This window comes from Jatropha curcas, chromosome 1 (assembly GCF_041381405.1).
Source record: "Jatropha curcas cultivar XTBG-Jc1 chromosome 1, XTBG_Jcur_1.0, whole genome shotgun sequence".
Classification (NCBI taxonomy): domain Eukaryota; kingdom Viridiplantae; phylum Streptophyta; class Magnoliopsida; order Malpighiales; family Euphorbiaceae; genus Jatropha; species Jatropha curcas.
This window is the reverse complement of record NC_143151.1, coordinates 2,799,958-2,824,254: the sequence shown is the minus strand read 5'-3', so window position 1 is coordinate 2,824,254 and position 24,297 is coordinate 2,799,958. Positions and strand designations below refer to the sequence as shown.

General features: G+C 30.1%; 3 protein-coding genes and 1 non-coding gene across 7 annotated transcripts; 2 read left to right on the top strand and 2 right to left on the bottom strand.

Moving 5' to 3' along the window:
- Window positions 1-1,186: 1,186 nt before the first annotated feature.
- Window positions 1,187-1,596, top strand: LOC149498814 (ATP synthase). The gene is made up of 2 exons (XM_089719493.1): window positions 1,187-1,417; window positions 1,550-1,596. Exons 1-2 carry the CDS (start codon window positions 1,294-1,296, stop codon window positions 1,594-1,596), a joined length of 171 nt encoding a protein of 56 aa, XP_089575619.1. The 5' UTR covers window positions 1,187-1,293.
- A 2,424-nt stretch (window positions 1,597-4,020) lies between these two features.
- On the bottom strand, window positions 4,021-9,642 carry UXS6 (UDP-XYL synthase 6). Of its 4 annotated transcripts, XM_012209615.4 has the most exons (13): window positions 9,058-9,369; window positions 8,771-8,881; window positions 7,980-8,066; window positions 7,665-7,752; window positions 7,121-7,212; window positions 6,471-6,535; window positions 6,298-6,386; window positions 5,906-5,983; window positions 5,722-5,815; window positions 5,491-5,557; window positions 5,322-5,385; window positions 5,160-5,200; window positions 4,021-4,505 (listed from the first exon to the last, which is right to left on the bottom strand). In XM_012209615.4, exons 2-13 carry the CDS (start codon window positions 8,861-8,863, stop codon window positions 4,320-4,322), a joined length of 1,044 nt encoding a protein of 347 aa, XP_012065005.1. In that variant the 5' UTR covers window positions 8,864-8,881; window positions 9,058-9,369; the 3' UTR covers window positions 4,021-4,319. The 4 variants fall into 4 exon arrangements, with proteins under 4 accessions (XP_012065005.1, XP_037492914.1, XP_037492913.1 ...); XM_037636986.2 differs by lacking the exon at window positions 9,058-9,369 and adding an exon at window positions 9,618-9,642 and having other exon boundaries at window positions 6,298-6,535; XM_037636985.2 differs by lacking the exon at window positions 9,058-9,369 and adding an exon at window positions 9,425-9,609 and having other exon boundaries at window positions 6,298-6,535.
- An 825-nt stretch (window positions 9,643-10,467) lies between these two features.
- TRNAH-GUG (transfer RNA histidin (anticodon GUG)) lies at window positions 10,468-10,539 on the top strand. Its single transcript has one exon. It is a non-coding gene; the product is annotated as a tRNA-His (tRNA).
- A 2,253-nt stretch (window positions 10,540-12,792) lies between these two features.
- Window positions 12,793-16,419, bottom strand: LOC105628356 (P-hydroxybenzoic acid efflux pump subunit). Its single transcript, XM_012209748.4, has 3 exons — window positions 15,774-16,419; window positions 14,870-15,037; window positions 12,793-14,628 (listed from the first exon to the last, which is right to left on the bottom strand). Exons 1-3 carry the CDS (start codon window positions 16,317-16,319, stop codon window positions 12,907-12,909), a joined length of 2,436 nt encoding a protein of 811 aa, XP_012065138.1. The 5' UTR covers window positions 16,320-16,419; the 3' UTR covers window positions 12,793-12,906.
- Between the last annotated feature and the right edge of the window lie 7,878 nt (window positions 16,420-24,297).

Here is a 24,297-nt window from a genome sequence, read left to right as displayed (position 1 = left end):
CTAACACTTTCTGTACAAACTTAACTTTTTTTAATTAAATTTTAAAACTTAGTACCACATGACTAGTCTCACTAATAAGAAGGTTTGTATTTTTTTTTTTTTTTACTAAATCAACGGTACACGGATTCTATTACTAATATTATGGTGTTATCTATAATAAGGACTCAAACTATTAAATTCAATAATCATGTTAGCTGAATTTGAATGACAATCGTATATGGATTATAATTATAATAAAAAAATAAATAATAAAATATCAATTGATAAAATTAAAAAAAAATCCGAAATTGTAAAGACTACCAAAATTGAAGATTTTTTTTTTCTGTTATTTAGCCATTATATTTTATTATATCTTAGCATTGTCATGTTAATTAAAAGTTTGTTTAAATGTTAATAATCACTTACAAGTGATTTAGTTTCAAATGAGCCTTATGCTAGATTTGGATGAGAGGAAAATATTTAAAAAATAAAATAAAATGACTGGGAAAAACATTGAAACAGGAAAGTGATTTTACCTTGTTTGGAAATAGAAAGGATAATATTTAATGGAGGAAAATATGTATAAAATTCCTCTTAGGCTTATAAAATTATAATTTCTCCAAATTGGAGAGAACATAGACATGTTGGAAGTTACATAGCCATCTTCACATTTGCTCTATGCTATTTACATGATTGTAGCTAACGTTCAAAAGTTGGAAGTTAAAAATATAATTTTTAGTTTAGTTTTTCTTTTATTGCATATCTTCTATTGTAGATTGAAGGAAAAAAACTCTAATAGCCAAAAATTTTAATTTTCAATATTTTATTTATAATTTTAAAATTCTCCTTCAATCATTAGATTTATTGAAGATTTATAATTAGAAAAATGCTACAATTAAAAACAAAATCCAACTAAGATAGGACTTGCCATTATACTGACTTCACAACCTGTTTGGTTGCTGAGAAAATTTTAGAAGGTAAAGAGGAAGGAACTAAAATTTTTAATCTAAATTAGCCAAGTAAAGCTTAAAAGATTTCACTTTCTTATGTTTGTTTCCCCTAACTTTCAAAGCCTATTAACCAAGCTCAAATTAGAAGCCCAATAGTTAGGGCCCATTTAGAGCAGTCAATCCAATCTACCTTGAACTATCGGAAGCCGTTCGATTAGTTTCCCTAAAAACTAGGCTTAAATGAAATCCGACGGCAACAAGTGACACTCGCCCGAAATACAAATCTCTCTGCCCATAGCCACTACCCGTAATCAGAAGTCGAGAGAAAGAGAGAGAGAGGCTGACCAAAGAAAGAGAGAGAAAGATGCCTAGAAAGTTCGATCCATGGCCCGTCTTCTTCAGGCGAGAGTTTAACCGGAACTGGCCATTCTTGGTCGGATTCGGTATAACTGGAGCTGTCATCACCAAGTTTTCTCTTGGCCTTACAGGTACTATATCTCGATCTGCTCTCAGATTTCCATTTACTTACGAATCTACGTATGATAATGTTTCTGCCTGTGAAAAACGATCTCAATATCCCAATTAGTTGATCTGATTTTCCTGGTGGTGATGATTTGCAGAGGAAGACGCAAAGAATTCAAAGTTTGTCCAGAGGCACAAGAAGTAAATTTCCTTTTTCTAACCTAGTTGTGATTTTTTTTTTCCATTTTATGTACGAATACTATGTACGTTTATTTCTTTAATTTTACATCAATATATGTAATTTGATTTTGGGATAAAAGCGTGAAAGTGGCTGAAATGTTTGTAATTGTGGCTAAGCATGTGATAGCAGAATGCAGAAATATAATAAATAACTAAATGGAACCGGTGTGTGTCAGTATGTCACGGCCTATTTTGCCTTTGTGATTATATATATATATAATTTTGATGTGTTTGAATGATTTGGAGTTTCGCATTGCTTTAGGTGCATAGTAATATCCAAATGGAAAAAAAAAATGTCCTGGGTCTGTATTTTTGTTTGGCATTTTAAAAGTGACAACAAATGCTGAATGTTGCATTAACTTCTACAATGGATATGGGAATGATTGCCTATTGGCATCTTATGCAGTTGGCACCTTGTCCAGTAATCAAAGAATTGAAACCGAATAGTTTATACTTTTTACAGCCGAATGAAGGAGATGATTTTAAGCCATTATATTTGCTTCATGCATTTGTAACTATAGTGCATAAACTTTGTTGAGTTAGATGGTTCTTAAGCTCATGCCACCATTCTTCCAGTTTGGTTTGAAATCCTATGAATGTGCCATAAGGTCATAGTTCCAGCTGATTTCATTTGAAGGGCTGTTATGGCTGTGCTGATATCTGGGGCCTGTAAGTTTTGTATCAAGTGTTATTGTGACTTGTTTTAGTTGAGATGCAAATTATTGGATTAAGTTCCACTCTTATGCCATTTGTTGAATTGCAATGTATTAATGTTACAATTATGTGGACATAGAATGCTGAATTACAATTTGTCCATGTACTGTTTGGTGGTTGAATATGTGATGGTTGGACTTGCATATAGAGTCACTGATTGTGTGGCTTAATGGTTCCAAAAAACCTTTTTATATCTTTTTTTGCTGTATTCAATTGTGCCTTTTGTGAGCTTGTGTATCTGCAGAATGTTTAATCCTTGAATAGCACAATCATGAAATGAATTCCATATGACAATTGTTTTATTAATGTTTTTTGAAATTGACGTGGTTAAGGATCTACACTGAACTATTTAGATCACTGCTTGTTGTTTTAACAGCGAATTGTTTCCCTTGGATGTGTTTAATGTCATAATTTGCTACAATCTATTTTATTGTATTATTGAAGTTTGAATGTGTGTATATATATATATATATATATATATATATATAAAATAAAGAAGTTTATTTACCCGATGCTTATGAACTATGTTACTGGCCAATATAGTCGTTGTGTATGACACATTGCTTCATGGTTTGTGTCTTGCAGTTGAAGGGGGAACCCAACTTAGTTATTAGGAGCAGCATTCATCCATTGCAGGAATGGAAATGGACTTGCTATGTTTTCTTGGCCATAATAAGCGGAGAGATTTTCTAGATACTCCAAATTTGAATTTTCTATTAGCTGTTGTTTTTTATGCATAACAGAGAACACGTTTTACTGGATGCCAGTTTAAGCTGTGTGCACTTGAACCGATTATCTTGGAAGAAAAAGAGCAAAATACCAGTTGGTTTGATATTTTTCTTCTTTTAGATATTTATCATTTTATTCAATTGGAATTGCAATATTTTTGAATTTTGGAGACGACATAATGTCTCTGTTCAATTGGTCTTCGTCAAGACAAGGTATTGAATATTTGAGGCTAGAAATCAGCGTTTGGAATTTTATTCTTCTGATCGATTCTGGCTTGAGTAGCTCAACCTGCCGTTCAGTGTTCACCTAAAATTGGGTTAATTTCATTTGTCATTTCTCAATCTAACACCAAAACTAAATTTTAGTTTGTAACAAAAATACAACACCAATGCTAAATTTCTGTTTGTAACAAATAGGTATACAAAGTTTAATTTACGTTACAAATGAGATGATTTTAATTTGTAACATGCTACTTGCAACTGATTTCAAATATGATTTAATTGATTTTTCTATTTATGTAGAGAATGAGAGGTTTGAAATTCGAATTCTATTTATGTTGTGTAGTTCATAAAATTTTCTTTCGTTCCATTAAATCTTCCAATGAATAACAAAAATTTATTTAAACTTAAAATAAAAATATCTACAAGTTTTAACTTTTAAAGCAAATAGAAAAAGGGATTTTAGTTTCAAGTTTGGTGTGAATTAAACATCCTTAAAGTCTAGTAGAGGGCTTGGTTATCAAAATTCGATTTTATAATTCAAAATGAAAGTAAATTTTTAGAAAATATTATTGCATATAAAATAAAATTATTTTTGGTTCAATTCAATTTGGTTCTCTAGAAAGAAAGAGTTACTTTGGCTTCAATTAAATTCAAATCTTAACCAATTGAATTTTCCACAATATTTTCTTTCTTGAGAAAAGGATTAAAAACAGAAAATAAAAAAATTTCACAAAAATATCTATTTATTGATCATTGTCGCAACAAAATTCAGGGCAAAAATATGTAGCAATTCAAGTGAAAAACAAGCTTGTATAACTATAAATTGATAAATGCCTGTATAACTTCCCAAGCCTCTCTCAGTATTGATAATTGTAGGAAGAGGAAAAAAGGTGATATTCTTCACCACTTATTTCCTATGATATCACAATGAAATGAGGGCATAGGCAAAGGGTAAAATTATGGAGAAGAAACTCTAATGACATGCAACAAAACACAGCTCATCTTCAACTCTGCTGATTGTTTATCAGTTCTTTTTGGGGACTCCTAGCCTCTTGCGAAAGTCCTCCTCCATTAGCGGAAGACCATCCCGCAACTTAACTTTTGGTTCCCAACCCAGTAATTCTTTTGCTTTTGTGATGTCAGGTTTTCTTTGTCGCGGATCATCAGGAGTATTCTCCACCATCTTTATCTCTACATCAGGACTAATAAGCTGCAAAACCACACCCATGAAGGACATTAATGATTACATGAGACCGAGAACCCTCTTTTCGCTATACAGCTATATCAAAACTCAACTCAGAAGATTGGTATCAAGCTGTATAATGCTGTGTGGTGTAGCTACAGATTTTCATTATTCATGCATCTCATTCTGGTAACTACCACCTGACCTTCTATTCTACTCTTTACTCTTGCCAATGTCATAAAACCTTTCTAGGTCTAATATAGGGGAAAACCAGCAATTATTGAGCTTCATAATGTGTTATCACCGGAAATGTGGCAACTAAAGTGCTTCCATAATATTTAATTCGTTATTTTGATGTGGCCTACTCAGCATTCTGAGTTTCTTTGGCATCAAGGCAGACACTGCTTTTACGGAAAAAAATTCATTTTATATGTCATAGGAAAGAGCAGCTTGGAGGTATTTTGGCATTAAGTCGAGACTGCTTTTATGAAAAAAAGCACCATTTTAGATGTCATCGGAAAGAGCAGTTTGGAGGTTTTGATTAGCTAGTTTGGATTTTTTATAATTAGAACATGCGAAATTCACATAAAACGAACTTTAATGATCTCTTAGTAGTGCTTTTCTCAAATGCAGATCAAAGAATAATGTAGGACCAGATGGACAACAAAAATTGATACTAACCTCCTTTACAGTGTCGGCAAGTTCAATCATGGTAAATTCCCCTGGAAGGATAGTGAAGAAGAGAAAGATAAAGTAATTTTGTGAGATAAGGATGGTGTGAGGACCTAACTCATGAGTCCAAGCATTGTAGTCTTTTGTGAACATTAAGTTAAGAAGGATAACCTGGATTTCCAATGTTGATTGGACCAGTGTTCTGTCCTTGCATAAGTCGAATAAGGCCATCAACCTGATACATTTTTTAAGAAAATGATTAGCTAGACTTAATAAGAACTTGTCACATGATCATCACCTGGGATATTAAGCAAATAAATGTAACATACATTTTACTTACCATGTCAGAGACATAACAGAAACTGCGAGTTTGAGTTCCAGGTTTTTGGACTGTCAATGATTCACCACTATAAAGTACAAAATATATGTGTAAATTGATAACTACAACAAAATATTTATTTAATTAACTGAAGATCTGAAATTAGAAAACAAAGAATTCAGGCTTTACAGCTAAAAAGACTCTCCACAGCTAAAACATTATAAAGGCTATGAAAATGCACAATGTTCTCACCGAAGTGCTTGAGCAATAAAATTGCTGACAACACGCCCATCGTCAATATTCATGCGTGGTCCATATGTGTTAAAAATTCTAGCGATGCGAATTTCTGTAACATATAAATAGAAATCAATGTCAAAAAAATTTGAAACAAGAAAAACTTGGTTCAGGATGGAGAAATATAAACACACATGTTTACCTATGCCATGTTGCCTGTGATAATCAAACATCAAAGTCTCAGCCACACGCTTTCCTTCATCATAACAGCTCCTAACCCCTATTATACCAAAGAGGATGAACAAATTGTCATGACTTTGTTAAATCGTTGATAATGTGCATGATGGGGGAAACAGGAAATGAACACAGTTTATGCATAAAAAGGAAAATAATGTTCCCTGATTGTTCATGGAAAACAAAAGCAGAATAAGTTCAAAGTTATTTGGAAAGAAATGAAAGAATGAAACAATATTTAGCCTTTCTATTTTATTCCAATCATATTATCAAATTATTTCCAATTAAAAACAGTTATCTTATTATTACTAGACCAGTGAAAGATGCAAGAGATACTGGTTTGAGGAAAGGTGAACATACCAATAGGGTTAACATTGCCCCAGTAGGTCTCTGGTTGAGGGTGAATAAGAGGATCACCATATACCTCTGAAGTTGATGTAAGCAAAATTCTGCTTGACAACAATATGAATGAGTAAATCCAGCAGTTGATGGTGAAAAAAACAAATGATAAACATGTAATCGAATCGCCTGACCTAGCCCCAACTCGCTTGGCAAGACCCAACATATTTAGTGTGCCAATCACATTTGTTTTTATTGTCTGTCAAGAGATTATTTGTGCCAAGTTAGATAAGATTCACCTTCTAATTCTAAATAAAAACATGCATATAAGGTCTAACCAAAACAAACAAAAAAAGACATGATAGCATGCTATATCAGAAGAATCAAGGAGCTAGCAGCATCCTTTTCTTGTCCTTAAGCTAAAATAGCACTTAGCTTCGGATGTCATACACTCTCAAATTGAATGATTCCTAAAACTAGTAAATCAAAATATTTAGTCTTCATAATTTATCTGACAAGTAGTTTAAAATATAACCCAGATCGACAGAGTATAGAAGGCAAATTTCCTTTTGTCCAATAAGAATTTTTATGGACATAGTTTACCCTTTTAGTAATCATGGCACTCAGTACAGGTGCCAGAGAGAGGGCAGTAAAAGAGAAGATAGAAGATCCAATTACTAAATTATGGTAAAAGAGACTTCCAAGATGTACAAATGGTAGGGCCCAACAAACGAGTAAGCAATTTGGTTTACACTTAATATCTTGATGATGTATAGCAAGTATATGGCAAAAGAAAAAATAATACAAGCATACTGAATAAAAAATTGATTGCAGGTTTACACACCTTTACAGGATTATATTTATAGAAAATGGGGGAAGCAGGGCATGCTAGATGGTAAATCTGATCAACCTCAATCAACAATGGCTCCGTGACATCTAGGAAGAGGGGGAAAAAAACATACACAACTCAATCCAATAAACAATATAAAATTATAAGAGAAATTATAGCAATACAGGAAATGTTGAGAACAGTGGCGAATCAAACTCACGTGAAACCTCATGCACAAAGAAAAATATATGAAAAATAGCAATAAAGAAAGCCACCTTCCATTATATTACAAATATGGAGCTCCTTTTGCTCAACTTATTAAAATATCCTGCTCATTTTTAAATGTAATTAAGTGCTAATGATACCAAGTCTTGAGCTAGCAACCAATACATTTCATGCCTACTCAGTAAAACCTTTCAACATCAACAGTTTCAGGCATGCCTGATAAAAAATAGCAAGATTTCTAGATCAAGGACTAGACAAATTAAATCTAGGTCCAGTGAATAATCTAGATCAAAACAGGGAAATTTTAATAAGAAGCTAAAAGATTGTAACATACCATGGCGAATGAGCTCAAATCTTGGGTGGCCAATCCACTGTTTAAGATTGTCCTTTGATCCAGTAAAGTAGTTATCCACAACTATTACCTGAGTAAATAGACACACAATTTGTATTAGAAGATGATAAGCTTTTTCTTTTTGAGAAATCAACTGCAGCATCTTTGACAGATATAAACTTGTATGAATGACGTTTGCCATTGATTTATCCCACATCAAGAGAAAAAAAAAAAAAAAGTGGTATCCCAGAGATCATGGAACTTAACTACGTAAAAATAAAATAACTGAGCTTAGATTATATAAGAAGCTATGCTTACTTCATTTTTCTCATTTTCCATAAGTTTATCAACCAGATGCGATCCAATGAATCCAGCTCCTCCAGTAACCAAAATTCTCATATTGGACTGTCATCAGCAGTGAAAGTCATCATTGAAGAGCATATACACTTCTATTTCCAAGATGCAGAAAAACATAAACACATAACAAAACGCCAACCAAATGGGAAGTAAAGCCAACTAAAACTTGAAGCAGAACACTGATATTATGAACAAATCTTCATGATCTCATGGATCTGAGGCATTAAATTTAAGCAGGACAGAAAAGATCTCTAAATTTCCAGAATTCCTAAAACAAACATCTCTCATTTTGGCTGCGAAGTATCTCTTTTTATATGGAAAAATGACATTTATCCATGAAAATCATACTCAAAAATGAATCAAGAATAAATTTTGTGAATAAGTTTCAATGACATAATTGGCTTTCATTTCATCTAACATCCACATGATTACATTTGAGAAGGAAATGCATCAATTTCAAAATTTAATAGCAAGCAATATAACTAAAAGAGCTACATTCAATTATTTTCCTGATGGAATAGATCAGATTCGGCTAGTGCTAAACAGCCAACTACATTAAATTATCTGACTTTGGATCACTTTCACTACTTCTACCATACTTGTATTCCCGTAAAGAGTCATTTTCTTACTGATAAAGAAAAGCATCAAGCAGTCAAAACTACACAAAGCTACTGAAAAAAGGTTCTAAAATTATCAAAATAAGCATTTCAAGTAGCTATAACACTGAATCACTATAAAAGATGCAATCTTGCCTGAAAAAACTTGGAATTTCTCAAAGGAGATGGCATTGGAGGTGTCTTTGTTGTTGTTATTTGATGCTCCCCATTTGAAGAATTGTTGGCCATCTCTCAGATCTCAAGAACCTGCACAATCAACTTCCAAACAATCAATGCAACAAGCAAACAGACATCAAAAGACACATGATACCCTGTTCAAGATTTTCAGACACATGATACCCTGTTCAAGATTTACAGACATCACAAACTTATAATGGGATCACAAAAGAGTCAGACATAGAGAAAAGGGCAAAGCATAGGACCTAATGAGGATGAACTATATAGGAGAATAACCCAAAACCGTGATTTGCTCCCTTGTGATTCACAAGACTGAGGGATGAGACCCTGCTATTTATAGTCCAATAAACAGTCCAAAAATCGAAACTTCTTTCTCCAAATAATGAATTAGCAAAATAAATAATAAATTAAAAAAATGAAATAAAGAAAGAGCCTTCAAAATTACGTAAACCCAGAAAGAAAAATTATAAAAAGTCTTCAAATTGACGAAAAGTGAAAGTCTCCCGATACTTGATGATAGCTCCTCGATAACAAATACCAAAAACCCAGATCACACCAAACCAATATAATACAGCTCACGAATTCGAAACTTAAAATATATAGGGCACAAACCTGAAAATTCGTTCTTGATATTGTTTTACCTTTTACTACCTTAATAATAGTTAATAATTAAATTAAGCTAAGCTAATCTGAGGTTTAAAATCTAATGCGATCTACCAAAATAGGCAGTGCCGCAGTGGGATTTATCTGTTTAGTTTTTTGAGAAGAGAAACCAAGGAGGCTAGGACGGAGCAATGAAATATACCAAGGCATCAAACTCGCCTTTGTAGTAGTGCCAGTGGGAAGAGGGACTGCCGGAGATTCTCAAATTGTTTAAAAAATATTCCACCTCGTAAAAAACCACAAAATAATTTTTTCAAAAATACATAATATGATTCTATTTTCACTTTATTATATATAAAAAACGGTGAAAATAAAATATATGAATATTTTTAAAAATATATATGTATGTATTTTGAAAATTATGGTTTGATTTTCTATTATAAAAAAAATAGGTCATTTAGTGTGCATAAGCTTATTATATGGTTTATAAGTATCATCGTGAGCCGTTAATTAGCCTTCATTTGTAACCAAGGTAGATTGAATATAGAACGATAGATGATATATTTTACGACGTAGAATTATTTTAATTTTGTGGTTCCTTAACTTTTATTTTAACTTATCGAGCAATTCAATTTATAAAATTATATATATTTAAAAATTTCACTTATAAAATTATTTTATTGAACATTTCAAATCACATAATTAGATCAATTAAATATCGATTAGATGATTGAAAAATATGAAAATTATTATTCCAAAAATTTGTGCAAATCATACATCAAATTAATATTTTTCATATAAAATTAAAAATCACAAATATTGTTATTATTAGCCTGTATATGTGTAATATTATTAAAATTTATCATTTTAAGGGTGTAATAGATTTTTTCTTTTTCAAAGTTGAAGGTGTTATAAAATTAAAGTAATATATATTTTAATAAAGTAAATTTACAAATACCTTACGTAAAATGATGAAGTCAAACAAATAAATTAAGATGTATTGTTGGTTGTATGAGCTATTTACATTTTAAAGTTTGGCATCCTAAACAACAGTGGCTGTAGTTTAGTGGTAAGAATTCCACGTTGTGGCCGTGGAGACCTGGGCTCGAATCCCAGCAGCCACATTTCTCTTTTCTTTTTCTTTTTATTTAAACTTTAAATTTAAAGTGCTATGGGCTCTCTAGTTCGGGTTTTGTTGTGGGCTTTGAGACTGCAAAATTCATGAAGTCCAGTGCCAAATATTTAGTTTCTTCTTTTTTTTTTTCCCCGTAAAAAAGTTTCTTTCGTGAAGTTGAGTCAGAAACATTAATTGATAAAACATTAATAAAACAATTAGTATATTTTGTAATAAATTAAGACTTGAGACAACAACTTGAATTAAGAAAATATGAACAAAAATAAATAATTTATATCTTTTGATAAGTTAACATAACAACCTTAATATAAAATTACTCTTCCAGTTAATCTATGATATATATTAGTGAGAAGAAAGCAAGCCAACTGCCAAAATAATTAATCAGATAAACTAAACAAAGTATATAAAACTTCAGCTGGGTATATTGTTTTTTAATTATTCATTAAGGCGTGTTTGGCTTATAGATTGCCATTTGAGTTACCTAATATATTTTTTCTCATTGTCCTGTACATATTTACTAGAGCCGAGCTCGAATTCGAATTGAGTTGAACCTTTTCAATTTTTTTTTAATCGAGTCTCGAACGGGCTGGCTCATTTATATCGCTGCTCACACGCCAAGAACACCCACATGCACAAAATACTAATTCACAGGCCCAACGGCTAGCTCAAGGCGTTGGGTCCAGGTTTAGAGCTACTTTCCCCAATGGAGGAACGTGACAATATCTTTTGGTAGAATGTTGCAATTTTAGCTTTCATTTATTATCACAAGTTGATTTCTTGCTTTTTGTATAATTGAAATGTGAAATTTCCTAGTCCACAAGAAAGTGAAAGTTTTTTTTTTTTAACAAAAATTAAAAGAAAGCAATTATACTGTTACTCCAATAATTAAACATCTACCTTATGAGATAGAGAAGAAAAAAAAAATTATTTACTTCTACAATTGATCGTTGAATTTTATCTTTTATCTTTTATTTTTTATTTTTTTGCATACATGTCTTAAAATTCAGGACGGAGGATTTTTTTTTTTTTAAATCGCTAATCTTATAAATAAAGTTTATTATATAGGATACAATTATGTATAATTGGCCGTAGAAATTTGATGATCATGTTATGTAAATTCTCCACTCAATTGTCTGTTGGTAATTGATAGTCGTAGAAATTCGATGATTATTAATATATTTTTTGTTATTTAGGATAAGCCTACGCTGTATATGGATTTACTTATATATTAACTCAATTCACGAAGGATTTTTTTAAAATTATTATTATTTATTATTTTTTTTAGTAAATGGTAAAAAAAATAGTCTTATTTGAATTAAAAAGATATTTTAAATTGATTTAGTGTACAAGTGATCCACTGAATTTAAATGAGTCATTCTTCATAAAGATAAATAGAAATTAAAGTTGCTAAAAGGATTATTAATTTTACTTAACTGGGAATTGAAGCAAGAGAAAGGGTGAAATTATAAAAGAAATTATAATAATAAATTAAATTGAACCATTAGTTTAAATATCTATTACTTTACTAATCTTACCATAAGTATTACATACCAAAACGTGATATAGTATAGTGGTAAATATATATACGATTTAATAATAGATGAAATAATAGATGAGGTTCGAATTCTTCACTCCAATGCTAAAAAAAAAAAAATCATAAGTATATATAAAAATAATTAAATACTGATACAATAAAACTTTTATAGTAACCAATTAATATATTGCTGAAATTCTACTTAATAAATACTAATGAATTAATATGTATGATCTCATAAAATAAAATATAGTTTTGACTATCGTAAACCATAATAATATGTAAAAGGTTATATTTGAATAATAATTTATATAATTAGTGATATTAATACTCTATAATTTTATTTTTTAATAAAAATTTAATATTCCTTTCCATTTGAGATGGAAAATAATGAAACCTCATACTAAATATTGAAATCTTACTTTTCAAATCTTCCCTTTTAGAGATTTTGGCAATCAAACGCCAATTACAGTATCCGAACTATGTGTAACGCTGACCTTTTCCTTTTCTTTTTAAACAAGAATTATGCAAAAGGAGTTTTCCGTTTTAAGTCATCGATCCTCAAAAAGAAAAAAGGAAACATTTTCCATTTTGATTTTATTTTCTTTAAAAATATAATTTCTCTTGTAAATTTGATTTTTCCTTTGGTAATTACTTTGCTGGATTATAGATTTCAAACTATATAATAATAAAAAAAAGAAAAAGAAAAAGAAAAAGAATAGATATAGTTTTCTTTCGTTCTAGAATAGTTAATATGATGTAAGATTACAACTTCAAATTTCAAGAATATTTATCACTTTGTAAATTAAGTGGTACAAATTTTCAATTGTACAAAGCATGGATTTTACAAGAAATTTCATGCAAACTTATGTCGTTTCCTGGGTTCTCATATTGAATAAGTTCTTGAATTCCTTTCTCAATCTCTCTTGCCTCTTTTATTAAATTTTTCATGCAAAAACCTAGGGCACCCAAACACAAGACCAATTGACTCTTTTGCTTCTCATTCTCTTCAAGTTCTTGAAACTTATCTACAACTTCATTTGAATCTTGAAGAAAAGAATTCATAATCTTCTCCATCTCATCTTCCTCATCGGAACCCGAAATTCCAGAAAACATTTTTGGATTTGGAGATTTTCCCAATTCAGGATCGTAATTAATGTTTTTATTTTCAAGTTCCTTGTCAAGAAATGTTAGGGATTTCAACAGAGAGAGATCCTCTAAACATTTAATTAAACCACCCACCATTTCTTTAAAAAGTTGAACATCATCACTTAGTTTATTTAAGTATCCCTTCAAAGAGATACCTTCAACTTTTTGTGATTCTTGTTCGAGGAATCCAACTGCATGAGCACTAAAAAGCAGAAGATCCACCATCTTTGACAAAGACACCAAAAGCTTACTATAGCAGCCACTATAGAAAGGCAAAAACCAGAAATTGGGCTCCACCTCAGCTTCTCCAATGGATTTTTTTAACTCACTAACTTCCAATTTTAGTATCTTTTGCTTATCTACCACATTGTCTTTATTGGAGTCAAGGCTAATTGACCCAATACAAGCAAACAGTGACCCTAAACTTTTATTTAGATGAATTTTGGCTAGAGAAGCAGCTCTTGTAGGTTGCAAAATTAACTCCACCATAATTGAACAAGACAATCCAATGAAGGTTTCAGTAATTCTTGCCATGGCAAATTCACTTGGCGGGCCGAAATTTTTCCTACCCAAAATTAGCACTGCACCAATTGCCGCAGAGAGTCCACCAGCCTGACCATACATTCTACTGCGCCTTAAAAAGCTAGTAAGAATGAACCAAGGAAGAAGAGATAAAAATCTTATAGGCAAGAATCTTTCGAAGACAAAACAACCAATTGCTCCATAAACAGAACCTAAAACTGTCCCTTGTGCTTTTACGTTAGCAACTTTAAATGTTGCCTCTCTTGCTGCAGCAAAACTAATAGCTACTGGCAGAGCTGACCAGAAACCATTTTCTTTGCTGTATAATAAACCGAATAAAGTTGCAAAACCTAAAGAAAGTGAACATTTGACGGCTGGTAAAACCCTTTTTGTATTCACATTCATAGTACAGTTACTCCAAACGTTCTTGAAATGGCTTTCTTGCTTTCTTGAATTATTACTTGCTCCTTCCTTGTTTTCTTGCTTTGGGTTTGGTAATGGTTTGCAGTGCAGGAGGTTGATGCAAAATAAGAAGAAAAGAGAGGACAGATGGTCGTTGTGGTTTGTTGGGATTGTTTGAAGAGTTTGGAAGGATTGAATTATTGTTTCAGCTTTTGATTCTGGAACAGTTAAAGAATTATCACAAGGGAAACAGTTCTTGATTTGTTCTACGGTTAAGTTTACATGGTCTTCTAATTTTAGTTTTTCTTTGGTTGTTTCTCCTCCTAGCATTCTTACAGGAAAAGAAGTCATACTATTTAATGCCATTTCCATTCCTTTTAAGGGTATCTCCAGTTCTTGCAATTTCGCTCCAGGATTCTTGTAACTAGGCCTCAAAAAGTCCAGTGGAAATCTCTCCCATTTCATGCTTCCCTGTTTTCAATTCAAGAAATAAATTAATTGTTAGATGGAAATACATATATGTCACTCTACTAAGTGCCACATGACGTAAGTTTTAAAAAAATTTATTTTAACGTACTATTTGATTATTATGTATTTTTATCTGTATACATTCGAATTCATATTCAAATACACTTTTTCAAAATTTCACTTTCTTGTCTAATATCAAATAACAAATACACATTAATTTAGAGAGAGTCTAATTAATGCTTACTTGATAACGCTTAATACTCTGGAGAAGTTTGGTTCCAGCAATAGCTAAAGACTTGGATTGTGAGATAGAAGATAATGCCAATGCACTGTCTTGTTCACAGAATGCCTTCACATAAAGTTTTAGCCTCTCTGAAGCGTTTTCAACAAGGAGCTTGCAATTTTCTTTCACCTGCAACACACCAACATGTCCAAATTAAATTCTTTTTTTTCCGGCATTTCATAAATTTTAAATATATATATACACACACACATACACACACAGACGATAAGAGGAACACTTACACCTTTTCTTTTCTTTTCTTTTCTTTTTTCTTAAAGGAACAAAATTTACTGTAGAACTCGAGATCTGTATACCCGTTTTTTAATTTTTTTAATCTGCTCTCCTTCATGATTCAGTGATCAATAACTTGCCTCGGTTAATTTATATTTATGGCTTTCTGTATATACCGAAATACATACTGTTACTATATTAATATACGTACAGCAAGACAAAATTTTTGGACCAACGTAAGATCCACCGTTACAAATCATTACACATCAACATTTGTTTCAACTTTTGTGACTTATGATGATATGATGAGTCTCATATTGGAGTACGGACAACTCTCTAATGTTTGGAATTTGGCCACAAGGCCCACAACCAAACAAATTGTAATGGTCATTCTCATTTTCATTTGCATTTGAGTGTCTATCTATTCTAAAAAACATCATTAAAATTATATATAATGTATAATACTCCTTTTCTTTTAGAAATTTATAAATGAGAAGAAAAAATGAAACATTGTAGGAGAATTATAAAATGATTAATAAAATTATATTTCATTAATTTTTCTCGGATTCAAACTCCAAACTTCTAAAACTACAGAATTAAAAAACTGATTAACTAATTTAAATAAATAACATACCTCCCAACAGGCCAATCTCGGATATGGCAACAACAAGGCAAGAATACTAGCCAAGACTCCAATGGCTGTACTAACAGCTACATTCAGAGGATGCATGATAGGCTCAGTATGGACGCCATTGATAAAGGCTACAACGTAAAGAATAACAATTTGACCTAATGCAATCCTTTTAGCTATCAAATGAGTCCCTTCAGGAATTACCACTGTAAATGCAGCTAAAGCCGCTGCTACTGATATGGTACCAATACTGAACCGAGCTGGTCCAATGAGCCATAGACTCAACATGGCAGGTCCAACAGTCTGGACCGTAGCATACATAGCTAGCCAGCAACCGTAGAGAGCATCGCCTGCGGTTGCATCAGTTCCTATTAGTATAACAGTCACATATGAGAATGCAGGAAAAGCTATTCGGTGGCGTAGAGAGGCTGGGCCATAGAGAGAGGCGCAACCCACTATTCCGCATGCTAGGCCGGTTCTAAAGGCGGAGGCAAGGCTCCACCGCCACACGGCTCGAGCTCGGTCTGGGCTATTGGATGGGGTTGACATTATGGTATAGGGAAAATAATGTAAGGGGAAATATTGGTTTCTTGTTTGTGTCACATGCAATGAGAAGCAAAACTTTTAAGGCTTGTTGCGGAGAGGAAGGAGGGTGGGGTATTTAATTGTCAGGAGAGAGAGGGAGCTTTTAAGTGGAAATTCAGAACCACGTATAAGGTACTATGGGACCCATGTGCCGTTGGTGAGTGGGGTGATGCCAGATTTTCAAATGTGTTTCCTTTTTTCTTCAATGGTACTATGGGACCCAAGTACTGGAAGGTCTTGGTAAGGGAGTAGGAATGAAGAAGTCTTCTAATTTGCTTCCTTTTTTCTTTCTTATCGGGCCAGGAGGTGTAATTTCTTTGGCGTCCTATAATGTAAATGTTTTTGCCTTGTTAAAAAACGTGCACTTCCTCAGAACTTGTGACCGAGATTGCTTACTGTCCAATTAATATCTTATTGGTTAATTTGCTTCTTGATACAAGGTTCAAGAGTTGTGAATGTTTATATTTATTTCTAATGATAGAGTATTTCCAAAAGAATTTTCCTTATAGAATCATAAATTCCAAACCTAAAAATTGTTAGTATTCGAAGAATTTATCTGAATATTGAAATTTAAAATCATCATTATTGAGAAGACTTTATTTATATATATTTTCTCTGTTTTAAAATATAAGTCGTTTTGAGTGATTAGTTTATTCCAATATATAAGTCATTTTGAGTATTTTAAGGAGTAATAAATGATTTTATTCCAATATTACCCTTATTTACATTACATACAATAAAGATTTTCAAAAGCAACTATTGATTTTGAGATAAAAAATAATTTAGTACAATTATCTTTAGTTTTGTTATAATTTAAGAGAATTCATTGCTTTCTTAATCCTGCGCAGAAATCTTAAACGATTTATATTTTGGGATAGAGGAAGTATTATCATAGTTGGAGCTCAAATTAATATCATTTACGCCAATTAGGTGATGGTCTGGTTAGTTTTTTCACTTATATGAAGAGTAAAAAGTCTTAAATTCAATTCTTTTTATCACAATTGTTGTTTTCGCCAAATTTGGTGGGAGTATGTGAATGGCGTGTGTAATATATTCAAATTTGCCCATTAGATGAATATTAATTAATTAGGTATGCGGTTAGTGGCTCGGCTTAGTTAAGACCAAGAGCCGATTTATGACTTTATTTTTGTGTCGTATTTTAGGCAACTTGTCCTCCTGGCAAAAGCTACATGCCGTCTCCACTCACCAACCCACCAACTAGAATGCAGTAAGATAAATTAATTTAGCCAATTAGAAATATAGAATTACAAGCACACCCATGCATGAAACCTCGTTTTGGTTTTCCAAAGCATTTGATGTCTAAGATAAGGCACTTTTACTTTAATTACTCGATTATTATAATTTATACTTTATTCCGCCGAAAGGATACTGCTCAAATATAAAGTTCACCTTTTAATTTCACTTAGAGGTTAACCCTAAAAACTACAAATTTTTTATTTTTTCTATATTTTTAATAATTTTGTGAGTTCTATATATGAAATTCTAAATATATATTTAGACTCGATTTGATAAACCAACCGTAATAGAATAAAATATAATGTGATAAAATGCAGTTTTTACTTTTTAATATGTATATATACATAATAATAAAAATGATATTTCCTTTGGGCCTTAGCTATTTATTTTTCAACTTAAGAATGTATAAATTATAAATATAACTTATGCCAACATGAAATTAAGAATCTTAATCTTTATATTAACTATAACTATACCTCTCATTAATTAATTAATTAATTTTATTTTTTAAGGAAAGGTGAATATAAATTTAAAATATTTCATTTTCCTGTAGTATAAGATTATTATTCATCATTTAAAATAATCGAATTAAAGATAACTAAGAAGTGAATAAAGAAAGCTAAAAATGAAAGGTATGTACATATCCACGTTATAATTTTATTTTTCTATTTCAGAGGATTAGGATTTGCAATTAATTAATTATAGATTAATAAGCTTAATTTCCTCATGACTAAAATTAAAATCAAATCAGAATGTATAGTTAGGTGAATGCTATCGTGTCATTTTATATTTATTCTTTTATTAAAAATGATCCATGTAATCATTTTTTTTAATTCATAATCTTCCTTAAAAATTCTTGAGCTGATAGAAAGTTTTCTTTCTTTTTTTTCTTTACCACAATCCTTGTGAGACCAAGCCATAATGATCTGACTGACTTCAATTTGATTGGAAGGGATTTTATTGTTACCCTAATAGATTTTTAGTGAATTTGCATAAATAATAAATTAAGAGGCGAAAATAAAATTAAGCTTATCTTAATTGATATATAATTTAATTGTAAAAACATTCAGCGCTTAAAATTAAAATTTTTAATATTTTCTAATTTCAGTTTAATTCTTATTTGTATATCATTCAAAAATTTTATTTACATTAAAATTCAATAAGTTAAAAATTTCAACTTATAAATTTTGTATATATATAGAATAATTTAGTCATTCAAAAATGTAAGGTTGTGTTTAGTTCGAGAAAATCCTGTTTTCTATTTTTTAAGAAAATAATTTTTTCAGAAAATGAAAATTAGAAAACAGAAATTGGAATGCGTTCACTTGGTAATAATAAAAAATTTTATTTTAAATTCAAAACTTCACAAATATTTTTCATGACTTTTATAATTACAAAAATAAAATTAGAAATTTTTTTTGAAAATTTTTAAATTTTTATTATCGATTATTTATAATAATAATATCAATTTTATCATTTTATAATTTTTTTAGATAATAAAGAATATAATATATTATAATAATAAATTTAATTATATATCAAGGAATAATATAAATTTTAATGTATTTGAATATTTTTTATTTTTTCAATGAAAATGTTTTATAGAAAAATTAATATAAATATTATAATTTTAATTATTAAAATGTCATTTTTTAAAAAATAAAAACATTTCTTGGAAAACTTTTATAGAAAATTATTTAAATTTTCTACGAGTGAACACACCATAAAAATTTGAATTCTCTGTCATTCAAAAAGTTTTTATTTTTCTTAAAAAATCTATGAAAAAAAAATTGTATTATAATATAAATTTTATCTATAATTTAATAATAAAATATTTATGTCAGTGGATCATGTGAGAAGCTCATCCTTTAAAGAATTTTCAATGGTGTGAAAAAAAAAAAAAAGGCCGCACGTTCGTTTATCTTTGTATATAATTATCAACTAGCTAAGTAATTAAAATCATAAGTAACTTCTACGAACGGTGAGATTAATGTTGGATTAGTGGAAATCAAGGACAAAAATCTAAGATAAAGTTTGCAGTAATGGCTAATACCCAAATTAAGCTGGGTGAGCCAACTAGCCAATTGCTCAAATATGCAAAAAAAAAAAAAAAAAAAAAAAAGTATTACTATTTACTTTTTGTAATTTCTAACAAGAAATTAAGTCGAAACATCGTGAATTAAATAATGACGACATCAAATACATAAGACTTAAAGTGGGTTTTCTCTAGATTTCCACTTGAACCATCTTGTGATCTTTGAGGACAAGGAAGAGTCATCTTTATAAAATTTGAAGTTCTTGTCAAATGTATTCATATACCTTTTAGTTAGTGCACAAGTTAGTTAAAGCTAAAACAGTTTACTCGTATGCTCATATACACATATATTAATTTTCAAGTTAGTGAAAATAAATGAAAAACATTTTTCTATATATATTAATTGGCTGAGCTTATATACTTTGCTTACGTAGCTGAAAGTACAGAAGAGTTGTAGCATGCTTTTCCCACGAGGGTTTAATGGAGGAAGCACATAAAGAAGCACTTGCTTTGTGTATAATGACATCCAAAAGAAAAGCCAATAATTATATATTATAAAATAAAATAAAATAAAAGTCTTATAGGAAAAAAGCTAATATAAAGGTCTTTTTGGAAAATTGTATGTAGACTTGTAAGAGCAGGTGTGGTGGGATCCTATACATGCTGGAAATTTATAAGTGGGAACATATCAGTTTGTTTTTTATACGGAAAATAAAAATATAATTCTCATTATATCAGTTTTTTTAGTATTAACTCATTCCTTAATTAGGGATTTTTAATTATTTAACGTATGAATTTTCACTAATTCAACTATTGCGGTCCCTATATTATAAAATAATTATATAATGGAATGACAATATCAACGTTATTACCAGTACTTAAAATGTCCATTGAACGAAAATAACATAAAGGATATTTAAATATTTTAATTTCTTTTCATCTCCGTTTTTTTTATTTTAATTCATGTATCTCATATTTCTCTTAAATTCTTTTTTTCCTATTTACCATTTACAAGAAATTAATTTCAAAATATGATTTATTCACAATTTTTTCAAATATATTAAGAGTTCGATTTCATTATGTATAATAATTTCTAACAGAAAATAATTAAGTTCCCATGACAATTTTATACAACACTAGTGATCTTGAAATAGTTTCAATTGTTTATGCTGTAGAAAAAAAGATAATGATGAATGAAAACTATGATTTATATATAAATGTAACAGCTAAATTAATCTTTTTAAATTCCAATTAATATCTTCCAAAGCAAAAGTTACTGTTTGTTGGGAAGATAATTAAATGAAACTATCTACAAAATTACATAAAGCTTAATCAGAATTTTTATCCAAGATAGAAAAACATTTATTTCTTGTTACGTAAATGTGTGGGTGCAAACTAATTATGAAAAAACAAAAATAACAAAAAAAAATCAATCAATATATTTATTAAATAAAAATATAGTTGTAATTATTATTAAATTAATTTAAGGGATTAAATAATTATTTATTTAAATAGATAAAGAAATAAATATCTTTAATTGGACGTGCAATAAGATAATGCGTCAGCTAATCCTTTCTGTTCGGAATCCGAAGGGTCATCAACTCATCGGTTCGTGTCTTCACTTCAAAGACATGAACCTCTACAAATTATAAATCAATAGTAAAATATTATAAAAAAATTATTATAAAGAATTAATTATCAAGAAGACCAACGTCAAAAAGCAATGTTCAAGCTTTTAAGTGCATGCATGACAACTAATGACCAAAAAAAAAAAAAAGAGTATATCACTTATCACTTAAGGGTAAAAATTATAATTAAATAACTTTTAAATAAACCAATTAAAATGATTCATGTTATAATCACGTAACCTTCTAATTTTTATTAATTATTCTTAGGTATGAAATTGAGGGCGAGGTTGAATTCACGATGGAGAAAAAGATATTTAACTAATTTTTTTTTATAGTAGTTTATATCACTCTCGATTTATCATATTAAAATTAATTTTGTTCTCGCATTAAACTTATAAAATAAAAGTGTTTTAAACAAATATTTTATCCATCGATCGAATACTTGATCCTTATTTAGAGGACCCAATTTCATTTTTTTTTGTAGTTAATGAATAAAGGAAACAATATATATTGGCGCAAGAGAAGTTCTAATTAAGTTGGTGGAATATGATATCTCCTCCATAATTTGTGTAAGAGAGAAATGAGCATTTTAAAAATTTTCTATGTAAAATTAAGAAGTCCAACAAATGAATGCTCTGCATATATGTTTAAAGTGAACTTATACGAGATAATTTTTTAGAAAAAATATTTTGTTGCAAACTTTAAAATTAAAAATTAAAAACAGTAGAAAAAATATTTTGTTGAAATATATTGATTTTTCAATACACATAAGACAGAAATTATTTAGACTTGCACCAAATTTGCATCTTCCGATTTATGTATACGGACAAAAATAACATTTAATATTTTTCTATAAGTATTACATTTGAAATAATAATTAATACGAGGAGTAATTTTATAACACACTAATTATTTTTTAACTATATAACGTACTAATTTTTGTTTTATAATACTTTTCATATTTAAGAAAATAGTTTATTTTAAAATACTTATCATATTTGTAGTTTTAAGGAATAATAAGTTTTTTTTCCATGTTACCTTTGTATATGTTGACCAACAATTATTTGGTGTTTGGATATATTAGATTAAGGACAATATAGCCAATTTGCTCAATAATTTATTGTAATTTAGACAAGTTTAATAATATTTTTAAGAGACGTGAAATTTTAAATGTAACAAGTATTATGAAAGAAAAACAATATTTATTTTATAGGATCGAGATTAAACTGAAATGAAATTTAAGGCGGAACAAATGGTTTTAGTATGAAATTAAATGAACTCTAATCATATTCCATATCTGTTTTGATCGAGTTATATTTAAAAAAAAAAACAAGAAAAGATCGAATTAAGTTGCAGTTTCAGTTGTAACTGAAATCAACTTGTAACCAAGTTTAGTTAGATCCCTGAAAGGCTAATTAATGATAGTAACTATATTTTAGTTTTGAAAATAAAAAGACTTTCATAAAATTGAATATTTGTTGTAATTATATGATTTTTGTCACGTAATTTTTATTCTTAACTTGGTCTGAATCTGAATCCAGCATATAAATAGAAGTCCTTGTCAGTACACCTCTATCTCAATAGGTCTCAAATTGTCTCCAATATGAGCAATAAATGTCTGTCCCAATGGCAATAGGCCAGCTATATATTTTCCAATATATGGACTAAGATATTTGTTTTCCTTTTAATCATCTAATGTTCGAAGTCTCCTGACCTAATTAATTTGAATCCGTGTCTACATACTAATAAAGGGGATAAAGTGTTATTTTTAGAGTATTTAAAAGATTTCTATGCTCAAGGTTTAAACTCGAAATATCTGATTAAGATAGAATGGACCATGCCATTCCATTTCACCCCTCAAGGCATATGGTGTAAAATATTACTCCCTCTGTTCCAAAATATAAGTCGTTTAAGATTTTTGCATAGATATTAAGGAAATAATTAATTCTTTTAGATTGTAACAAATTCAAGAGTAGTTTGATCAAATTATCCTTTATTTCAAAACCAATAATTGCTTGTGAAGTATTTATTACATTTAGTATAAACAACGGCGACACTGAAAAAATATCATTTATTACTTTTTAAAATATATAAAATAATTTATATTTTAAAATAAAATAATAAATAAAAACGATTTATATATTAGTCCAGAAGAATTAATTTACTATAAGTGGGAACACGGGGTAGATGACACATAGCACCAACAACCATATCCTGTCAGTGTGGTGCTAAAACCAATTGTTGGTTGCTTGAATGCCATTAAGCCAACACTCCTAATTTCTTCACAAGTTTCCACAAATCTTTATACCAGTTGGAAATTTGTCACCTCAAACAAAAATTAATTTCGAATTGCAAAATCGTCTTTTGTGTATAGAAATTTTTATAATTGCTAGAATTTAATTCATTCACCTTGGGAAGAGAATTGAATTATATTTCATGAATATGAAGCAGAATATTGATTGAAATACTGAAACGACCCGAAAATTTAATTTCGTAGAATTTTCATTTAAAAACTAATTTTTTTATTTCAACCAATGAAATTATATCAGCTAGTATTTTATTATTGCTAAACTGGACCCGTAAACCAATTCGAAAACTCGAAAACCAAGCAAGTCGAGCCGAATCATTGAAATTAGACCAAACCGGTTCGAATCGAACCGGAATGGTCTAGAAGCCCTAAGATTTTTTTTCTTTCTTTTTCTTTTTTTCTTTTTTTTTCTTTTTTTTCTTCTTCTTCCTTGCGCCAGCACCAGCGCGCGACCCCCCCTCCTCCTTCCCTCTCTCGTTTTTCCAATCACCTGAGACCAGCGCCTTCAACCACCACTCCTCCACCTTCGACCACCACTCCTCCACCTCCAGTTTCCTTTTCTCTCTGTTTCCGCTGGCGCAGCAAAGGAGAGCTGTGCTATTCCGATCGGCACAGTCTCCTGCAGCTCCTCTCTTCGATTCTCCGGCAAGATCAACCAAAGACCGGCCGATTAGACCTTCCTAATGACGCTAATAGCTTTGTCGGCCACAGTCC